This window comes from Macadamia integrifolia, chromosome 9, assembly GCF_013358625.1.
Source record: "Macadamia integrifolia cultivar HAES 741 chromosome 9, SCU_Mint_v3, whole genome shotgun sequence".
Lineage (NCBI taxonomy): Eukaryota > Viridiplantae > Streptophyta > Magnoliopsida > Proteales > Proteaceae > Macadamia > Macadamia integrifolia.
In genome coordinates, this window is record NC_056565.1 from 13,111,440 (window position 1) to 13,134,163 (window position 22,724).

General features: G+C 37.8%; 1 protein-coding gene across 1 annotated transcript; it reads right to left on the reverse strand.

The window, feature by feature from the left end:
* Window positions 1-2,829: 2,829 nt before the first annotated feature.
* LOC122089527 (coiled-coil domain-containing protein SCD2-like) lies at window positions 2,830-19,303 on the reverse strand. The gene is made up of 13 exons (XM_042659274.1): window positions 19,214-19,303; window positions 19,061-19,110; window positions 18,942-18,969; window positions 17,650-17,724; window positions 17,423-17,533; window positions 17,287-17,347; window positions 15,937-16,050; window positions 13,820-13,926; window positions 8,564-8,612; window positions 6,821-6,868; window positions 5,513-5,553; window positions 4,297-4,423; window positions 2,830-3,221 (listed from the first exon to the last, which is right to left on the reverse strand). The coding sequence occupies exons 1-13, from the start codon at window positions 19,301-19,303 to the stop codon at window positions 3,100-3,102; spliced, it is 1,023 nt and encodes a 340-aa protein (XP_042515208.1). The 3' UTR covers window positions 2,830-3,099.
* Window positions 19,304-22,724: the final 3,421 nt, after the last annotated feature.

Consider the following 22,724-nt stretch of genomic DNA (forward strand, 5'->3'; position numbering starts at 1 on the left):
CACTATATATATATATTTTTTTTCTACTCGCAAGGGGTTGTGGGATTTTTTCTACCAATTGGGGTCCTCCCTTCACCATCTCCATGGGGATGATCTACAAAGCTCATAACTACTCTTATCACAAGACGCTTGCCTAGCCAACGCTTAGATTCAGGTTATATCGTAAGTTAAACGCCTATCTTGTCAATCATACTTTTCCCCTTTTTCAAAACGACTCTCTCACCCTTCCTCTCTCATCACTAATGTTCTGCCCACTAGCCACATGGGTAGTGTATCTATTCCTCTTTCTTTGTTTTGCTGACCAACAGGTAGATCATTTTTTTTTTGGGTGTAAATGATCTTGTCGTCCTTTTTCATAGGATATCATTTTGTTACATCTCATTAATGTGCTCTCCCTCTATGTGCTTGCATAGAAAACTCTCTCAATTGATCAAAAGATTGTCGAAGGAGTGCATCAAACATAGAGATTGAGTGTCATTACCACCACCATTTGGCCTGATTATGAGGAGGTTATGAGGTTGTTGATGGAGTAAGAAAAAGAATGTTGGCCATGTGATATCCATATATTTTTTTTTTGGTTAGATCTTAAACAATTGTTGAAGGAATTTGTAATGTATAACGTGGTAAAACAATGTCGGAGTAAGATCTTTATTACTCATCAATTATCCTCCAAGACAATAGATTAAAATTTCGTAAGTTTGTGTTGACTTACCACCCCTTTCCATTTATATTTTATATCGAAATTTTATTTTCAAATAAAAAATACTAAATTTTAGAAAAGTCAACAAATAATTAAGAAAGCAAAAAATCTAAAACTATCAATTAATTAAAGGATTGCATAAAAGATGTCTCTATAGTATATTTAGAACTTGACACTTCCTGATAATCATTTCTTAGCTTATTCCCAAAATTCCCTAAATAATAGATAAAAAAAAGTCTTAAAAATAATTCAAAAATGACTTGTCAAATATTGTTATCAAAAGATATCAATGTCTTACACATTTTCAAATACACACGTGAAATGACTGTATTTACATTCATTGAAAAATGTGTTATTTAAAAGGGTAACAAAAAAGTAAGGTTGCAAATTATTCCACATGTCAATAAGAAAAAAACCATTAATTAATTAATGAAAGATTGATGGCAATGGCTAGCGTTTGACCACCTATTTAGTCCAATAAAAGAAAGCAAATAAACTTTTTTTTTTTTTTTTTTTTTTTTTTTTTTTTTTTTGTGATTGACCATTTTGAGCCATGTGAATATTTAATATTTTTATTTCAATCTCTTTTAGGGTGTAATTTGATTTTTTTTTCCAATTAATTATTGGATTAGTTGCACAACATATGGATTAGCATGCATATATTTAATACTCAGATTCCATCAAACGACTACATCCATGCATCCTTATTTTTTAGCCATACGTCTACATCCATGCATCCCCTCATAATCCCTAGATTGTCGAAGCTTTTTCTTGCGACTTGGTGAATGCTTTTTCACATTCATTCTCTAAATTTGTATTGTCAACGTCTTCTACGAAGTTTTTGCACCATAATTCAATAAATTTGTATATTTTAATTATTATTATTATTATTATTATTATTATTATAATTCTTAGCTTTCTTATAAATTTCATTATTTCTTTTCCTTTTAACTCCTATATATTAGATTATTATAAATTTATTTAGCAATTTTAATTCTGATTATTTTTTAAACAAAATCTACCTGTAATGGGGCTTTTGCAAGTTTATACATGCATACATAGTCCATGACTAAAACCCTAGATAAAACCAATATTAAGTAATTAAGATCACCATGGGTGAGATAAGAGAAAACCTAAGGAATGTGCCCCCCATCCGTGAACCCAAACTTGGATATTTTACATTTCAGCCACATTTTTCTTTTTTACCATAATTTTCATTTTAGCGAAAGATAATGTAATTTTTAAGGGCTAGGGATCTCTATGCTATACTGGGAGCCTGGGAAGGAATCCCCATTCATAATCAATTTTAGTTGTAGTATGTGTGTTGGAATTTCATTTGATCCCAACAATCTCATCATCACCTCTTGCCAACCTACTTTCTCAATGTTGATTGGAGAATGACCAATTTGACCTGTCTCATGTAGCCAACTTACATCTTTTTTTTTTTTTTCCATCCAATTGAGCGCCACCAGTCAACCTACTGGGCGCTAGTAAAGCCCAAGGCCACCTATTCTTACATCCATCCACCTACACACCCGGATATGACATGATTCGATCACAACCTCCGGCCTTAGGTGCCCCCACTAGGCTATGCTAGTGCTCATTAGCCAGCCTACATCGACTCTGCCGCTGCCCCCAATATGCATTTCCCTCTGCGCATCCCTCATACCTCTATGTCCACTCTCTTTGCATCTCTATCTCTCCACGCGCTTGCTACCCCAACTCCTTCGATCCGTTGCTTGCTAGAATCATCCACCACATGGGCCAAGGATTTGGGCTTTTGGGGTTGTTTGACGCCGATGGGAATCATGGTTTAAGTGCACATGAGATCGGATCAGTCACCCTGAAAATGATATCGGTGGTTGGTTTCGCCCCTGATTTTTGTGACAGTTTTACCCTTAGTCCGTAGCATTCAATTAATATCGGATGGGCTTGTGCCAATACCGATACTGAGTGGCCGATACCACCAATTCAAGAACACTACACCTCGTGCTTGGAATTTGCATACACATTGCTTACATACAAATAAAGACTCAAGAAAAGGGTTATACAGACCTGATTCTTGGGTACTAAAACAAGCCCACACCACACTCACCCTCCCCCACCCCGCCCCCCCCCCCCCCCCCCCCCAAAAAAAAAAAAAAAGAAAACAGATGGATTCGGATCCTCTCCAATATGAGGATGTGTCCAGCACATATCAATGGAAACATCCAAACATGCATCCCAGCGTCTCGGCACACACTCCAAGGAGCTCCCAACTGTTGGATGTGTGCTAGGCTCTCTTCAGCGTGGGAGAGGATCTGGTTCCAAAACTAGATACACTAGGGCCTTCAAAGAGCACTCAACCGGTGAGTAAATGGGATGCAAATGACAATTAACTCATCTTATATGATGCAAAATCACATGTCAGAATCAGCTGTCATCCTGAAATTGTAGGAATCTGGATCAACTGCTTTGCGAGTTTCCTCCCACAATTGGTTTTCAATCCCTAACTTCCTTAGCTCCATTAAACCTCGCTCAACTGTAACGTGAGAGACAAAGCATCAAGAAGTTTACCTCAGTTAAATCTATTTATATGTAAGGTTTAAAAGGATATACTTCAACTACTCAGAGATGAGCTTTAAGTGGAATTTTATCTTTGATGCGGGGTGGGAATCCACTACCTGGATGGACCGGACAGTCCGGCTGGTCAAATTGGGTTAATTGATTAAATAAAAAAGTTTCCACTCGAGGAGTAAAGAATTTGATCAATCCTGTCTCTGCCGATCTGGTTTGGCCTGCTGAACTCCTTCCAAATTTTAGGGCCGTATTTTGATCAATTTCAGCCCATTCCTGGGACCAATCCATTCCGGGTTTTTAACCCTTGGTTCAACTGGATCAGCTAATGGTTTTCACTTTTCATGAAACCAGGTGACAGGTCTGAACAGGGTCCGGTTGAGCTGAGCTGGATTTCTTAAAACCCCTACCCAACCATGGTCCCCTTAGCTGGGCTCAAGCCTGACCGGACCCTAACTCAGTGCCTGAAAAATCCAACCATAGCCTTGAGTCAGGGTTGGGAGGGGCTGACCCTGATTGGCCCTGCCATGGGGAGGGGGAAGGGAGATTCATGGGCTAGGCCGAGCCAGTGATAAAACCAACAAATTTACATAAAATAACACCCAAACAAATGTGATTAATTATAAAGTTTGATATATATATGTATATATATATATACATACGATATAGTTTAAAACAGGGGCAGACAGAATTGGACTCAGCCCTGGGGCCTCAACCCTGGCCTGGCCCGACCTTGTGAAATTTCTAGCTCTTGACCTGCCCTCAATGGCCAAGGTATCTCACCTCAGGTTCTGTTCGAACTCAGGACGAGTTTGGGCCAACAAGGCCAAACATATAGCCCTCATAGGTAGTAACCAAGAAAAAGAAAAGGAGTAAAGGATCACTGTAGGCCTTTCCAGTTTTAAGTACTTTCCAATTTCTAAAACTGTAAATTAGTTCATTGGAAATTCCTCAAAAATAGACTCCTGAGGATTTGTGTCTATATTTGATTTGAGCCACACAAGTAGATATTGTAGCAAGCACAAGGAACGAATCATTACCGTCAACTGCATCATGTGGGGTAGGTGATCTAGCACTGCTGGTGATCCAAGATTGCAAACGCTCTTCTGCAATGTCCTGTTCCAATCCATGATTTTTTGCTCTCCTCCAGAAATACATAAGCCATGCCTGCATGGACATGGAAATCAAGCAAACACACAGAGAGAGAGAGAGAGAGAGAGAGAGAGAGAGAGAGAGAGAGAGAGAGAGAGCATAACTAGTTCCAGCTCCCATGGGTATAAACTTGTCACCATTGCAAACAAAGGAAGACAGGAAATTCATATAAGAGCCCCCAAAAAAAGTCATAATTTTTGTTTTCACCAAATTTGGTTACAAATAGAAGGGGAATGGAAGTAAAATTTTCAAATCTAACAAAATCATTTTATATTTGGTTATTAAATTTCACTTTATCTTGTATCTAAATTCCTTGGATTTAGAAAGTAAAATAAAAATTACATCTGAAAAATATCATTATAAATATGGTAAGAAATTTTTAAGTAGTTTATACAATCATGTTGGGTAATGATTACAATAGCTTCCTTTTTAGGTTTGAAAATTTTCAATTCTCTTACAAATTTATACGGGTTTTGTTAGGTCTAACCACACTTGGTTACAAATAGCCTATAATTGCAGTCTTTGGTACAAAATGGGGTTATTTTATCATGAAGGGGCAGAAATGGTATTACACATCTATTTCTTTTATTCTATGCAATCAATTCCTTTTGTCTCATTTGATCCATGTCAGGTCATCGCAACTCAAATTGGGAATATCCCAAACTTAAAAATCAGAGTTGTATAATGAAAAACAAAAGAATGCCTCATGGAAGTCATGTAACCTCATCTCAGCATAATAAAGAAAGGGGAGGAGGAACTCTGCCCATCTAGCATTCTCCACGCCCACACACAGCCCCTGTTTTCAAGGGGCAAGAGCATTTTTTTCAGTCAATGAAAACAGGAGCTGTGTGTGGGCGTGGGAACTCTAGATGGATAGAGTTTTTTGTCCCTAAGGGTAGGGAAAGTGTTTCCTGGGGGCGAGTGCGGTTCTTGTGCATGCGTGAAGGCCAACGGGTTGTGGGAGGAAACATTCACATATGTCATTTTCCATTTCATGAGGGGAGAGGCAGTCATTTCACCCCCATGTGTCTGGGGGCAGGGTCACACTCCCCCACAGAAACCATTTTCACCTAGATAATTCCTTCTAGGCAAATGCTGTTATACCTGTTTGAAAGCCACATCTTGAGCTTCCTCCTGGCTCAGTTCTGAAACCAAAGACCATTTCCAATTCAACATTAGTACAAGTAATAAAAGGAATCAATTATAGAAGCTTGATACCACACAAACCAATGAAAATGACATAGATAGCTGTTGCTAACTTTTAAATTAGGTAAAACAACTTCAAACAACTTTAATGGCTTCCTTTGTTCCTCATGCCGATGCCAAACTAGTTATGAAAAATAAGAAATGGGCAAAGGGTTCTTTGACCACCAGACTTGCAAGGGTTCTTTGAGCCTACAGCATAAGCTATGGCCAGACACAGTTAATTTTTCTTTTATATTTTTTATTATTATTTTTTTTATTTTGCAAAAAGAAAAATAATAAATAACCAAATGTGATTGGCTAGCCTACATTGAAGTCTCAGAGACAATTTTCCTAATAATAAATTAGGGCGAAAGAACCATGCCGATTTGGCACAAAAAATGGCAAACGCATGGGCCAATGAAAGCATAGGCCAGAGCATCTTCAACGCACACAGGGGGCAGCATGGTCTTTTTGTGCCTGCCAGTGTCTAGGCGTTTTATGCGCCAAACCGGTAGGGTTCTTTTTCTCAATAAATTAATGGAGGAGTGTTCTTCGTTTGTGAGCATGGCCTACACCAATGTTCCCTATGTCTCTCTCTTTAACTCCAACATGGTAAAGATGTTATTTCATATGGGGGAGGAGAGAGAAAGACATATAGAGTGCTGGATGGGCCACACTCTTGGACAGAAAAATTTCCCTAAATTAATATAAGGCACGTGTTTTCTGTGGGGGAGTGTAGTTCCTGCACATGCACGAGGGCCAATAGGAGCACACAAGGAAGCATCCACAGAGATGTCATTTTCCATTCCATGGGGGGCGGAATGGTCATTTCGCTCCCCATGTGTCCTGGCGCAGGGGCCACAATCCCCCACAGAAACCTTTTTCCCAGTAAAATACATCACTTCGACCATATTTTAGGCCGTAACATAGACTCCCAATATGGCTTGACATTCAATAGCCGTCAAAGCTCTTTTTTGGACGTAGGTTCTGTTATTTACTCAGCCATGTGAGCTAGGAGGCTAACTCAATAGCGTCCTGCTGTACGGGAACATAAACTAGTAATTCTTGTTTTGAATTCACCTCTTTTCTGGTTGCAAGAGAAGGAGATATCAGTGTCTATGGAGGCTGTTAATGTCAATGTTGTTAGTTGTGTTCTGTTAACGTAGTTGATTTCTGTCTCAGTAAAAGTTCCATTCATATAAAATAAAAAAAAGTAGACCAACTTACCACATGTTTCTAGAAGATTTTGAGCATCCACTGTAAGCTTCATTTCATCTGCACCAGTGATGACGAGAATCATTAAGCATTAAAATAAAATTTAAATGAACCAAATACAAAAACAATTCAACTAGGAATAGTGAATTAATTTAAAATGGAATTCGGGCTCCTTCTTGCTGAATGCAGGAAGTGTCAAAATATTTTGAAATATCATCAAGATTTAAAATGCAATTTTAAAGAGTTAAGAATACTCAGAAGTGTTCCCTTTTTTCCCCATCTTTACCCCCTGTTTTTTAAATTGAATTCTAGATTTATATTTGTTGTATTTTTGTTTTAATTCAATAGAAATATTTAAATAACAGGAAACATAATCCCTCTGAGAAAAAGGATACCCATTATGTTGATTGCCAAAATAATGACCCATTAGCCAAATAAAAACTACACAGTCCAATTCAAAAGGCAAGACATAGTGATAACTCCTCAATAGAAAGCCTTCACTAGTAGTAATAGATGGATTTAATTATGACATTGGGATAAACAAGAAACACTTTGTAGGGTTCCCAATTTCCTCCTTACATAATTCAAACCACTATTTCTTTGTTCTTAACGGTATTCCAATTTAGCTTGCAAAAATAAAGAAAGATTTAAAGAGAAAGCCTTCAATGTTACATATGAAAGCCTTCAATGTTACATATGGAAACCACATGTATCAAATGAAGTTTATATTAGATTATTAGTACAAGTAATGGAGACTAATTTTTTACAACTTCTCTAGCTTATAGGGGAAAAAGATCTCCTTTTGCAAAATTTCCTCTTATTCTCTATATCTTTTTTAAATATAAAGTCATTTTCTTTTAATCCACAAAGATAAAGGGGCCAAAATACCTTCTAATTCATGTGCAAGAGGTGGGAGAATCTTATAAGACATGCCTTTCAGGTCTACATGTTGAGTCTTTTCACACACACACACACACTCAAAAAATGTCAACTCTAAGAAAGAAAACAATGATGATGGGTTTTTGCATTGACAAAGGTTTAGTTTCTTGGCTTTTTCATGAGTTATGCCTTAGTTTGTTTCTTCACTTGGCAGCTGCCTTAAATGAACAAAGGGGAAGAAAATCATATTCTTTCTTTCTTTATTTATTAGGCCAACTTAAAAGTACTGACATATATCATTGGCAATAAAGCTAGAAAAGACTTTGCATGTACTAGATGGTGATTAAGATACATAAATAAATAATGTTCTAATGCACAATAATGTACTCAAAATGCACAAATTAATTATTGCGTAGCAGATGTCAGATTCTAGGTTACTATTTGTGCACCGTGGAACAAAAATTGCTTCTTCAAATAATTTATTGTTACCATAGTGAGTATTAATTATTAGAAGACCCATGGAAAGAAAAAAAATTATTATCTTTGACTAGCTACATTCAGAAGATTTGATCCATGTCAACAAACGAAACATAATCTCATTCAACTTAGAAGATCTATTACTGACTTTAGATGGCAACATGAGCACAAGAAGTTAAGAAGCCAACCACATACACTAGAATACTTCAGATACGACAAGAATGACTGCAAATCTAAGAGTTCAAAAATCAATGTGTTTTTGCAGTGGGCATGATCCAAACAACAGTAATTAATACTTTAATAGGTAATATCATAAGATGCAAGTTGCTCTTGATTATCAGCCAAAACTAAGTTGTAAACATGATTGACAACATAGAAGAAAAACAATAGACATCACACCTGAGATTCGTCGATGTTGAGCCATTGCAAGCACTACAGCATCCTCTACCTTCAAAGATTAAAAGAAGAGAAAGATAACTTCTAGATCCAGGAAGTATGTAGTCATGTCAAGCAAATGTACTAATGTCTGGTGATGCATGTATTTCATTAAGTAGGGGTGTAAATTTAGCCCTGACAACCCAAATCCACCCTGAGCACGAAAAGGGCATGGGCTAAGATTTCTAACCCTGAGGGCAGGTTAGGGTTGAAAAAGACATTAAAGTTCGGTTCCTCCTCCAGACACCCCCCACCCAGCAGAAAATTCCCAGGATACAATTGTCGAAAGTCTTGACTTATTGCGAAGGTAACGTAAACCTTACATTAGTGGGCCTCAATTTTTCATCTAGTCCTACAGGCCCTGCTGGGCACTCCGCAGGCTCGAAAAAGATCCTAATAAGATGCACTAGGCCAGACTGAACACAGCCTTGAAAACATTGACCTCCACTCAAAATTCAATAGTTATATTAGATTCAGTTCTGTGAAATTTTCCATTAGCTGCATAGTTACAATGGTATCAATACCCACTGCTTTAAAGTTTCAAAAGCCTCATCTTTAACACTTTCATGTGAAGGAGACCTTTCTATCAGTCATGAGCAAGGATTAAAGTATCGGTATCGGTCGTCGTATCGGTCGGCCAAAATTAAGATACGTATCGGAGGGTATCGTATCGTATCGGAGATACGCTAAGATACGCTAAAGATACGCACATAAATGGATAGGAAACACTTTTTTATACACATTTGCATAAAAAAATAGTTAAAAAAAGTTATATATAACATGTATTATGCATAAACAGTAAATTGAGAGTATCGCACTAAGAATCCAAGGTTTGTAATTGTCCCATAAATGTAAAATCCTTGTTCCCAACCTTGATTTCCACTTTAGTTAGAAAGAAAAATGGTTGGCAGCAACTTTGGAACAAAAACACCTCAAAAAATTATGTTTTTCTAAAAAATTACCCATTTTGGCCATTTTATGACCGTATCGGTACGTATCGGTGTGTATCGGTCGATACATACCGATACATATCGATACATACCGATACATACCGAAACGTACATTTCACTTCAATTTTGAATTTTTCATAGAGTATCGATACGTATCGGTGGTGTATCAGTGCGTATCGGTGTGTATCGTAGTATACGTATCGATACATAAGGGTTTTAAAATTTTCATGATACGTATCGGTATGTATCGTGCCGATGCCTACCGATACGGCACGATACGCACCGATACTTAAAACCATGGTCATGAGATATTATCTCAGAAAAAAGAGTAGTTGAACAGAGAAACAAGATTCATGTAAGAAATCCCATTTAATCATGAAAAAAGCTTAGTTGAGTACAGTTTATTCACAAAGTCCATCACATGTGAGAATTTTAATGTCTCTTCTATTTCTAGCTTTATTAAAATTAAAAAAAAAAATCCAGAAATTTGCAGAATGCCAGTCCAATGACGATAGAAAATATACTCATGGTGAATGCTGTGAAGCTGCAAATGGGTGGTTGGTGGTTGCTCAGGGCATGATTATGGTCCAGCGCTGGAATGATGGAACCATAGGGACAAACTCAACACACAAGTGGATCACTCAACTTAAATCTTAGCAACAACGCTGCAAGAACCGAATAAACTGGCAAGGAAGGTATTTTCCTTACATGTAGATAATGCTGCATTCAGTCACATGGAAAAAGTAGATCATGTACAGCATTGGGACTTTTTCATGCTAATTACTCATGCAATATTAGCTACAAATTTCACTTCTAACAAGAAAACATTATGACTGATTAATTTGTATGCATCAATAAACATTCTCTCTCATTAGATACCAAGGCAAAATAACTAGCTGAATATCTGCTTGATTAATAGATAGATGGACCTGGAAATTGGCTTAGTAAAACAATTGTACTCACTGGGACTGGCCCAATATGGTGGCATCTATGTGTGCATTTACAAGTATGCCTCAACCCCGTTCAATATACCACAAGAAAGCCCAAGAAAAAACTAATGAAAACTATACCCCCAAGCCAGAATACACCATCTTCTCACCATTAATATGTGTAGCAAAAAAAGTAAGGGTTGTGGGGCGAAACCAGGACCTGAAAACAATAACTGCGAAGTAGAAGAGAGAGATGATGGAGATGGAACATAGGATATGCTGAACCATGATAGATTCAATCTGTGTGCTATCGTGGTCCTTCAACTTTATTTATAATATTTAGCTATTGTACTCTAAGTAGGAATATAAAGACCTCTACACTAATCGAAGCACAAAAGAAGGGGAAAAAGCTACCTATAAGATAGCTAAAATAACAGAAAGGAAGAATAGAGATTTCGATCATGTGAGATTGTTGGGATTTGGAGAATAATGACTTGTATCTTACTGACACTAGTCCCTCTTATATAATGGTTGGAATATGACCACAAGTACAATAATGCCCCTATGGAAAATTCTACCCTTATACCCACATTACAATACTCCCCCTCAAGTTGTGCATGAATGTCACACATGCCCAACTTGCACAAAATTGGGTAAAAGTGAATTACTAACACCTTTTGTAAGGAAATCTGCTAACCTGTCCCCAGACTGTAAAAAAGGAATGCATATAAGCCCTTGCTCCAGCTTCTACTTGATAAAATGCCGGTCAATCTCTACATGCTTTGCATGATCATGCTGAACTGGGTTATAAGCAATGCTAATAATTGATTTTCTGTCATAGTACAATAGGCACTTGAGTACAACCATATTGAGCCAATCCGAGGCGAAATTACATGGTACATTATAAAAGTCCAAGGTTTTGACTGGTTTGAATGGTATTGACCCATTTCGACTGACATTTCTCAGAAATCGACTGGAGTGCCTAAAAAATGACTTGTTTCGTGGAAACAAGCTCATTTTCGCACATTTCGACATAAATGTCCCATATTTAGACTGAAACTATTGGGAAACAGTAATTTTCTCTCTAAAATCTTTCATTCTAGTCATATAATTTGCACAGCCAAAGGAGACTACATAAAGAAGAGTACTTGGAGCAAAAAGGTAAATCCCATTTTCCCCAAATTTTTTTTTTTTTTTTTTTTGTATAATGTAGTTGTATACATAATGGAATGCTTTCAATTTTTATATGTTAGTCAGAATGACCAGATCTACGCATTCATGGCGTCGAAATTTTTTTTTTTTAATCATGTATTTCCATATCCAATATGGAATTTATATGTAGACTTAGGCTAGTGTACAAATTCACTCAGCGTACTGAGCAAACTTAGGTCAACACCACAAGTAACAACTTAGTTGTCTTTTTCATGAAAATAATTTATGGAATAGATTAGAAATGTCAAAAGTAGGATGTAAACAAAAAGTCATTTAAAAAAAAAAAAAAAACAGTTTGGGGGTCAAAACTATGGTTTCCACCAAGCCAAGAAAAAACCATGGTTTCCTTGAAATTTCAGTCGAAAAGGTCGAATTATCGGTTTCGACCCAAGTCCAAACCCGATATTTAGAACCTTGCTTGAGTAGACACACCTAGATCATGAAGAAGACTCTAAAGCCAGAGTAACTCACAAATTTCATGCGCCATGGCTCAAAACTCAGCCTCTACGCTAGATCAAGCCACCATCATTTGCATCTTGCTATACCAAGTGATAAGGTTGCCACCAACAAAAGTGGAGTAGTCAGACATGGACCTTTGGTCATCTGGTGAACCAGCCCAGTCTACATCAGTAAATTCCTCCACAAGCATATGATCATGAGGTGAGAATAGAATGCCCTTCCTTGAAGCTAACTTCAAGTAATGCAGAATGTTGAATGCTGCCTCCATATGAGAAGAATAGGAACCATGCATCTACTGGCTCACCAAATTAATGGTGTAGGTAATGTCAAGTCATGTACGGGACAAATAGATCAGTCGCCTAACTAGTCTTTGATATCAACCTTTATCAACCGGTTCACCATCTTTGCTCTTGTGAACATTGGTCTAAAGAGGGGTATCAACAAGCTTGCTCCCTAATACCCAATCTCAAAAAGAAGATCTAGAGTATACTTCTGTTGAGAAAAGAATACACCTTTAGTTGAATGAGCCACTTTAATGCCTAGGAAATACCGCAACTTATCTAGATCTCCAATCTCGAACTCCTTGGCCAAATAAGCCTTCAAATTAGCTATTTTAGTAGGATCAGTTCTAGTGACAAAAAAATCGTCAACATGTACAATGAGTATAGTAACATGATCACCAACTTGCTTAATAAACATAGTATGATCAACATTACTTTGAATGCACGCTTCAGTTTGCATACTTTCCCTCGAGTCTCCTTGCCCGAAAGACCTGGAGGAATATCCCTATATACCTCCTCCTCAAGCTCACCATGGAGGAAGGCATTATTGACATCTAGTTGTTGTAGCTAGTGCCAGAAATATCAAAAAATATTAGGCTCAACCATTTCAAAACTAGTGGTTAGACCCCCAGAGTGGTCAAAACCCAGAGATTTCTCCTGATCATGTACTGGGAACTATGGTTGACCTGATCCTTACGTAGGTAGTCAGATTCACTCAAAATCATGCATACATCATTCATGTCATCGATCATCATCATCATCAGCAGCAGCAGCAGCACCACACACACACACACACTCATGCATTCATACCATGATCCCTATCCTCCACACATCATCCATATTTGAAAGCGGAACTATGAATGACCTGATTCTCGAATCAGTCCAGATACGTAGGCAGCCGGGCGACCTTACAAGGATACCAATGGTCCACAACTATTTACATATATCCGTGCAAAATACGAATGCATGACTGAAATACCCCTGCAGTAGTGTTATTAATTCAATAGCCTCAACAAGTACCAAAGGAAATTCTTCATGATAATATGTTTATACATGTAAGAAAATAAAATTCCAACAATTTTCAGTTAGTTAATGAAGTGCTCGACAGGAAGGGGGAAAAAGGATAAATGGACTTTAGTCCTCCCTTATGTTTACAGTTCCCATTCTCCTGTACAAGCTGGTAAATAGATGGTAGACATGCCCATATTTGGCCCATAATAAGTGAAATATGATTCACTGGGTTGCTCCACATGCATTTGCATTAATACCACAATATTAGTTTTACCGAGTTGTGGGATCCAATTCAACAAAAAAGACAACAATTAAGAAGAAAATAAACAAATATTAAAGCTGACAGAAGACAGTACATCATAAGGAAATAACACAAACCTTTAGTGAAGCAAGCTCCCGCATTCCTTTTTCAACTAAAATCATGCTGTCAATCTTTCCTTCCCCGGGTAGTTGATTCAAGTCATGTGAAACTTTATCCCTTTCCTCTACATCAGTTTTCTCCATAAAGTTAGAAATTTCTTATATTTTTTGTATTCTAAAACAAGATATTAAGGCTCCATTTGTCTTGACAATTTTTTTCTTTGAAAAATCAACTTTCCTTTGCAAAATTTATTTTGTATTTCTTAGCCACTTGAATTTTTTTTTTATGGAAAATTTTCTAGTACCACCCCTGTAACTTTCTCGATTGCCATGTCCTACCAAACTTTTGGGATATATCAAGTACCACCCCTACGTTCATATCAAAATATCACATAAATCCACTCGGTTAGTGGATTCCTGTCAAGTGATGATGTCATAGGTTAATTTTTTTTATGTCCAAACTACCTCTGAAGAAGGGTAGGTTTCCCCTTATACCCTTCATTGCAAAACCCATAAATCAATTAAGGAAAATGATCCTTCTTTGTTGCAAACCCCCAGAGATGATTCAATGACGATGGTGTCAACCAGTTGAACTGCCGATCAAGTACTTCCGACAATGTTGGTGCATTCCCTGATCGATGAATGACTCCCCCCCCCCCCCCCCCGGGGCAAGCAGCAGCAGCTCCAGCTCTAGTTGTAGTGGGTTTTCAGGAACTGCTCCAAAAGAAGAACAGAAGGGAGTGTTGCAGGGGATTACTTTTCTCTGCCCTCTCCCTCCTCTATTTTGGTATGGCTTTTCTCGAAATTCCCTCTCTATAATTTCTTGCTTCTTCCCTTCATTCCGAGGAGTCTCACTTCCACAATCCTGGATCCCCCCCCCCCCATCTTCCGATCTGGGTTTGATGATTTCACCCTTTTGAACCTGAAGAGGAAGTGAGTTTTGTTTTTTAGGGAAGAGGTTATATGTTGATGATGTCTGTGATGATGATGTTGAGTCTTTTGACTGGAGAAAGAGATCGGATGAAGCAAAAAGAAGAAAGAAGAAAAGATGTCACCATTAGAGGCCATTGTTGTTTGTGATTGTCAATGAGAGAAAACTGGGGGTCCTTCTTTCCTTCCTTCCTTTCTTTTCCCTATATTTTCATGCATATCATGTGAGGGAGATGTGATTTTCCTTGAGGACTGCCTATTGTCCAAGTTATTGAAGAGCTTTTAAGCAGGGAAAGCCTTTCTAGGTTTTCTGTTCATGTTTATATCTTTCTTCTTCCTTCTCCTTCCATCTCGAAAGGGTCTCCAGGAATGCCAATGTTCCAACTTCCTGCTTGGAGAAGGATGGAGATGTGAAGTTTAAGGTGGGTGGTGGTGAGAAATTGGATTTGAATAAGATGATTGAAGAGCTAAATTTGTCAGATGTCCCGTTGGTCTTTAGCTGCCCCATCTCTCTTGAGCCTATGCAGGACCCTGTAATCCTTTGCACCGGTCAGACTTGTGAGCGATCCAACATTCTCAAATGGTCGCTGGTAGGGGCTGCTCAGGTGGCCGATAGGGTCTTCTAGGGTTCACTTGCAGGTCTTCAAGGGTGAGTTTGGGGTTTCAAACAAATGGGAATGGTTTACATGGAGGGACGTAACCGGGGTAAAATGGTCTTTTCCTTTTTCCTAAGTTTTAAGTTAACACTGTTATTGAAACTGAGTAAGGTAGACATTTCCCAAAAAAAATTGGTGGCACATGAAATTCGTGAAAGTTACGGAGTGGTACAAGAAATTTTTCCTTTATTTTTATTTTTTTATTGTACAGGAAAAGGAATTGTATTTAGGCAAGTTTGACTGAGGAAAAGAATCCAGCACTATGGTGGGGTTTATGTCCTCCATGGGCAGCAATTGTAACATGGATCAAGATTCCACCATGGTATTTCAGTAAAATAACATTGCTTTTTGACTAATTCAATTTTCTATTGCTTTGAAGCAATTCCTGTAAAATATTTTCATAAAACGAACAGAGCTTAAGAAAACACATCACAAAATTAAAAGAAAGAAAAAAAAAATCACATAAAAACCATATTATCCAAGTTTAGTCTTGGAATACTCAGAGAAGGAAAAAAATTCTCACATATCTGACACTAATAGAAATCTGACCTGCTGAGCTTTCCTCTTTAGCTTTCTGACCGGCAGACAAAACAACTTCAAGAGGAAGGGGCGCTAAAGATGACCAATACTCATACTTTGATGCAGCAATCTCTGGATGAATACCTACCAACAGAATATCGCTACGATCACTAAGCATCAGAAAAATGGATGCAAAAAAGGTAATAGTTTGATATATAAATATGAACGTCAGAAAAGTATAGCTTGACGATAATTGAATTGCATCACGATAGCTGTAATGTGTTCAACTGGGGGTAATCTGAATATAAATGCATGCAGATTAATAACTAGGCACCAAAGATATGTCTAACAAAAGGGTGTAGAAAATTAACGAGATGGGTTTGGTCAGGCCAAGGTGAGCAAAGGCCTAATGCAGCCAATTATCTTGTGTTCAGCCAGCCCAAACATGTGTATTCTGTATAACAATAGATTCTATAAAATATCGTGTTTACTCCCTAATGGTCCTTTGGTGGATCAACAGGTAGTTTCGTAACCCAAACCTGATTTTGGGTATTTTTGTTACCTGAAACTTTGGGTGGGTAATTTTGTAAAAGGAAACCTAAAAGTGGGTAATCATGTAATTTTCCCATTGTATGAAAATGCGGTCATAACAGATCCACAATATACTGCAGTGGGAACTTGAAATGCACACCAAGTTCAGATAGAAAAATGTATGGAATATAACAAGAAAAAGGGAAACTAGTCTATAGGTTTGATATTTTCATAAATAGTTTTCAGAATACATATCAGATTTTACCGAAACATCCTGAAGGGTATGAAAGAACACTCCAAGAAAGAGAATAAAGCCAGTTGCAGAAACTAGAAGGGCCTTCATAAAATCAGCATGAATAGATATTATAACTTAACTGAAGAAATATTTTTTACATTCATAAAATTGAAGTGCTAAATGCACTGTTTTAAATGTCAATGTATGTTGTTCTATAGCATTGAAAATCACTTCCACGGTCCACTAATAGAAGAAAAATGCCTAAAAGCTAGGATTTATTATGTTCCTCTACTTGTGATATAATAATTACATACGTCATTAACATTTGTCCTGTCTTTGCCGAAACTGGGTAAAAGGTTAAACACTAAGAAAGGCTATCAATAAAGTCAGAACTTAGAAGATCAACTTTTTAGGTGAAATTTCCTTGACTTAATATCAGCAAGACAGCAATAGAAATACAATTCCAGAAACTATTATATGTATGCATCAACCAAACATGCAAGAACAGCAATGATTGAGTGAATATGCATACATCATTAGCAGCAATACAAAGTAGATATGCATATGCAAAACAAAGAACAATAAAATCAAAAGCTTCTGTAAGGCCACTTTACCATGTTGAACACATAAATTCCAATATCGAGCAAGCCAACACCTTTTAAGAACCACCTCTTCCTGACACATGTATATTGCATAACCATAAGATAGAAACTACAAGAAATTAATTAGACTGAAAAAATGGATACAGACCATCTCTTCCTGAGACAGTATCATTCTCTGTGTCATTGTTCGAAGAAATTTAATTTCACACTCAGCCTCATGGAGCTGCTCCAAAGCAGATGCTGCCTCATCCTTGGAAGTCTAGCTCAAAAGTACAGATTTGTCAATCTAAATGAAGCCATGTAGATACACCATTCAATAATGGGAAAATTGGACAAAGGAGAGAAAGCTAAGCACACAATGCAGAGTTTTGATACCTCTTCTTCTAATCGAAGGGTTGCAATCTTTACATTTCGACCATCATGAGTTTGTGCTGCAGCTTTCAAAGCAGCCTGTAACATAGACTAAATATCAGTATAAGATTTTGATCAAGAACAGAATTTTGGGATAACTGAACTCAAGCAGAAAGTAAGGCACAATAATCTATATTTGAAGCTAACCAAATTATCAAGTCATTCAGATAAACAAATAATGAATCAAGATCCAGCCAGAGGTTAGAAACATAAATTCCTGTAAGTTCTAAACCTTTGAAATTTATTAAGAGAATCAAACAGCCATCCACAACAGGTAATAACTTTCTACTCTAAAATCCACATCAAAATCGCAAAATGTATTGACATTTTCTCAAAGATCTATGACAACTTTGTGACAATTAATTGTAAGGTCTCCCTGTTTAGGGCGTCAAAACAATATTAGAGATCCTATCATACAGTGACTTACAGTCGGTGAAAAAATTTACATTCACTTTCTCAATTTCTTACAGGTGAAATAGAATTAAAGAATTTAAAGTATTTTCACCATTGAGGAATGGCATTAACATGAGATTGGTGGTATCAAAGTTAGAATGAAATCGGGGCACCTCTGGAATTTCCAGACTTCTTTTAGCACTTCCTGGTTTTGGAGTTGGTCAAAATTGAGTCAGAGAAAGGTCTTGAAAATGTTGGGGTGATGTATGGAATGGTTCCTGTTTCCTCTTTTGAGTCTAATTAGGGACTCAGGAAACGGGAGTCCTATATTCAAAATAGCGAGTAATTTGCGAAGTTAGTTGCTTAGATGATTATCAAATTCATCCAAACTTAGTAAAGTTAATGAAATTAGAAAGTAGGGTACTAAATTTCAAAGCAATGAACCTCCAAGGCTGATATGACATTCATTTTTACATTCATTAATTAATATCATCCGCAATGGAAATGAAACACAGCATGAAATCCAAGTAGGAAAAACTGTTGAGATCTCAAACTGCAGGGTAAAATTCATTAGCCAAATGGACGTGTCACATCTATTTAAGGGCATTTGCCCACATGTATGGTCAATTACAATCATCAATAACCTGATGAACAGATTAGTTAGATGCATAATACACACTTGTATATGTATATAGACACATGATATGCAAAAGGACAACAATGTGCATACACAAGTAATACACAAATGTATGTATGTAGAAAGAAGCATGTATATTGAATGTACATATGCTCATTAATGCATGTGATACATATTTAAGTGAGCCTGATAGAAGTTGACAAAGAGATAGCTGAACCACTAGTACCTCCCTTTGCTGCAGGGCTGCCTCCTTCCTGAAAGAGCAGAAAAACAATAAAAAAATTACGCAAACAGAAGAATATAAAGACAGAACAGGAATTTTTCCAAAATTGTATCGAATCTTGCCTGCTCAAGTGATTGGCCTCTAAAGATGCACCTTCTCCAATAGAAGAAACCTAAGATGAAGAATATATGTGATTTAATAAAAGGAAAATATAATTACAATTTTTTTTTTTAATTGAGAGAGAGAGAGAGAAGCTTTTCTCTGCAAATTCTAACTGAAATCTCAAATGTCAAAGACTGATATCGACCCAGGTAGTCAGAGTTCATTTCATGCTTTGAGGCATGTACTTCAGACACGTCAAACATGGAGACCGGTTTCTTTTGTAAGGCTGACGAGAAAATTTTAAGAATACATGAATATATCGTTAACATTGATATGAAAATTTCAAATAAAGTTAATTTCTAGTGCTGGCTAAACTCTATAAATAACACAATCTTCCATAGCTATCATGGCGTCTTGGCAACCCAAGGAGTTGGAGGAGGCCTGGATGCAAAGAGACACCAACAAGACAACCAAGGCTCCCACCTAGGTGACCAAGGCAGCAGGATACCTAGGCCACCCCTTGACAACTATGCAATCTTTGGTTACCAAAATTTTAGTTTAAGCATGTATACACTCAGAGATATATATATATATATATATCTGGTCAGGATTGCATAAAAAATGAGTAATATACCATTCAAGTTGTAATTTGTCTCAAAGCTCCTTGTACTTTATAAGAGATTTGTTTGTAAGATCTTAATATATTGAACTGATAGTACACTAGCAGCTCAAATTTAGAGTTTCTTCATGCTCGATAGATAAAGAATTAGAAATAAGGTACTGGTTGGTGAAGCACTAGCCTTAAGCATCCTTGCAACAGTTAAGAAATGAATGTAGAATATTGCATTCACAGGTGACAAGGGCTTTGCAAGGAGAAGAAATTTATACAAGAATAGAGCAAGGATTACCCACAAACAAATGAGAATATTTTCTCCTTCTCACTTTTTTTTGTAAATTTTTTTTCTTCTTTTTCCCCCCTCTATCTTGGTACAACTCGTGAATACTGTTCATAGTCCAATAAGATCCCTTGTTACTTCTTCTCTTATATTATTTTTGTGAATCCCAGGTTGACACTGAGAGGGGGTGAACAGTATCTGCAATTTCTCTCCGGAAATGACTGTTTGCAATAAGCCTATAATCGGTTCCAGACACACAATTGTGTGTTTGTCTATCATGCAACCACTCAGTGGCCAGGTCTACAGACAAACACACCCATCCTGCAAGCGAGCACAACCCATAGTACTCCAATACACATTCATATACACAAAACATAAAATATACGTGGTTTGGCCAATTGCTTAGATCCACGGAACAATACCCTTCTTGGGTTTTGTATTTTGCTCAATACTCAACTGTTGTAATAATGGGTTTTAGAGAAAGAATCAGCTATCAAATGGATCCTAGGGGGTTTAATGGTTTTTGTAATTCTCTAGAACCTTCTCTTCATTGTTATAAATAAAGAGGGCTAGTCTCATATTAGACACAAGTCATTACCCCATTCAACATGGTATCAGATCCATAGGTTCCGAAACCCTAGGGGCTCTCCCTCTTCTCCATCTCTTTGCCACTTTCTCATTTCTCTCTCTCTCTCTCTCCCAGTGCCTCCTTCATTTGCGCCTCCCTCCATCTCTCTTCATCTACTTCTCTTTAGTGGTGGGAGCTTCTTAAACCACTGAGAGGGCTTCTAGCCTCCATCCATCCTTCCCTTGGGCTCTAAGACTCCCTTCTACAATGATCTGAGAGACCAAGAACCTTTTTTCATTTCATTTTCAGGGTTTTCTCCTTAAGAACATTTTTTCATTGCCGGGATACTTTTTCCCCGCTCGATGCTCTGATCGTCTTAATGTTTGTTGCGATTGGTGCCTCTTATCCTTATGGTGATATTTACCAATCACTTTTTCTTTTGAGGTCTCTATTCTAGAGCTATCCCCAAAATCGTTTTCTCAAGGTTTTACCCTTTATCGATTTTTGGGTTTTCTAGCTTTTTCTAATTATTTTGGTGCTTTCTCTATCTCCGACTAGTGTCTTTTCTATTTGCACAGCCCCCTTGAGTAGTAACCATGTCTAGCAGCTCATCTGCTTCTACTGGCTGAGACACCACGGCTCTTCCCACCTTTCCCCCTTGTGCTATCAAACTTGATGGCATAAACTACCTAATGTGGTCACGCTTGGTTTGCATCTCCATCAAGTCTCGTGGCTATTACGGGTACCTCACTGGAACCACGAAACGTCTGACCACTGGTACTAAGATTAACAAGTGAGAGTGTGCCAACTCTCTAGTTATGGCCTTCCTTGTCAACTCCATGTTGCCACAGCTTTCGCGGGGCTATCTCCTCCTTAACTCCGCTATGAAGATCTAGAAGTCCATCTAAGATATCTATTCCCAAGTAGGGAATGATGCTCAGGTCTTTGAGCTTCGCCAGAAGGTTCGTGATCTGAGGCAAAGAGGGCTCACTCTGTCACAGTACTACTATGAGTTGCGATCACTATGGACCGAGTTGGATTTCTATGAGTATACTCCTTCCACCGCTGAAAATGTCACCAAGTTTCAAAAGCGAGAGGACAAGATCAGGGTCTATGACTTTATGGCAGGTCTGAATGTAGAGTTTGATCAATTGCTGTCCCAGGTTTTGAGTCGTGACCCCTTTCCTACCTTGGATCAAGCTTATGTTGTGATCCAACTTGAGGACAGTTGACGTACCACTATGCTTCCACAGCAAGCTGCCACTCCTACTAAGAGATCTGCACTTGCTTCTGGCACTCAGTCCCTTAGTGCAGCCCCACAGCCTAGTGGCTCCTCTACTAGGACTCTAGTGAAGTGCGATTACTGTGGGAAGGAGCGTCACACCAAGGAGCACTGCTAGAATTGTAAGGTAAGGTCAAATTGGCTAATGGGACTTATTCCACTATTCTGGGGAAATGCTCTATTAGTTGTACCCCCTCTTTATCCCTTTATACTGTATTACATGTTCCTTCTTTTCCCACTAACCTTCTGTCCATTAGTAGTCTTACTTTTAGTCTTAATTGCAAAATCACATTTTCCCCATCTCATTGTGTTTTTCAGGATCTGGTGATAGGGGCAACAATTGGCTCTGATAGGGTACGTAGTGGTTTGTATCTGCTTCATAATGACTCGGCATTAGTCTCTAGTCAGGCTCTTCAGACATCTTCTACGTCACCTCCCATCTCTAAGTTACTGCAGTGGCATCATCGGTTGGGACATCACCCTTTGGGAACTTTAACTAAAGTTTTTCCTTCCTTTAAAAATTGTACTTCGAGTCAGCTTTTTTGTGAGGCATGTGTTTTGGCCAAACAAACTTGAATCACTTATTCTATTTCTGGAAATAAAAGTGCCACTCCTTTTTAATTGATACATTCTGATATTTGGGGTCCATCCCGCTATTGTCTATCAATGGTTATCGGTGGTTTTTCTCTTTTATTGATTGTCATTCTTGAACTACTTGGGTTTATATGATGTGAACCAAGGGCGAGACCTTCTGTTACTTTCAGCAGTTTCACCGCATGGTTCAGACTCAGTTCGGTGCTACCATTAAGATCCTTTGAAGCGATAATGGCCGAGAATACTTTGAAGGGTCCTTTCAAGCTCACCTTTCTGATCATGGGATGATTCATCAGACTAGTTGTGTGGATACTCCGGCTCAGATTGGGGTTGTTGAGCGGAAG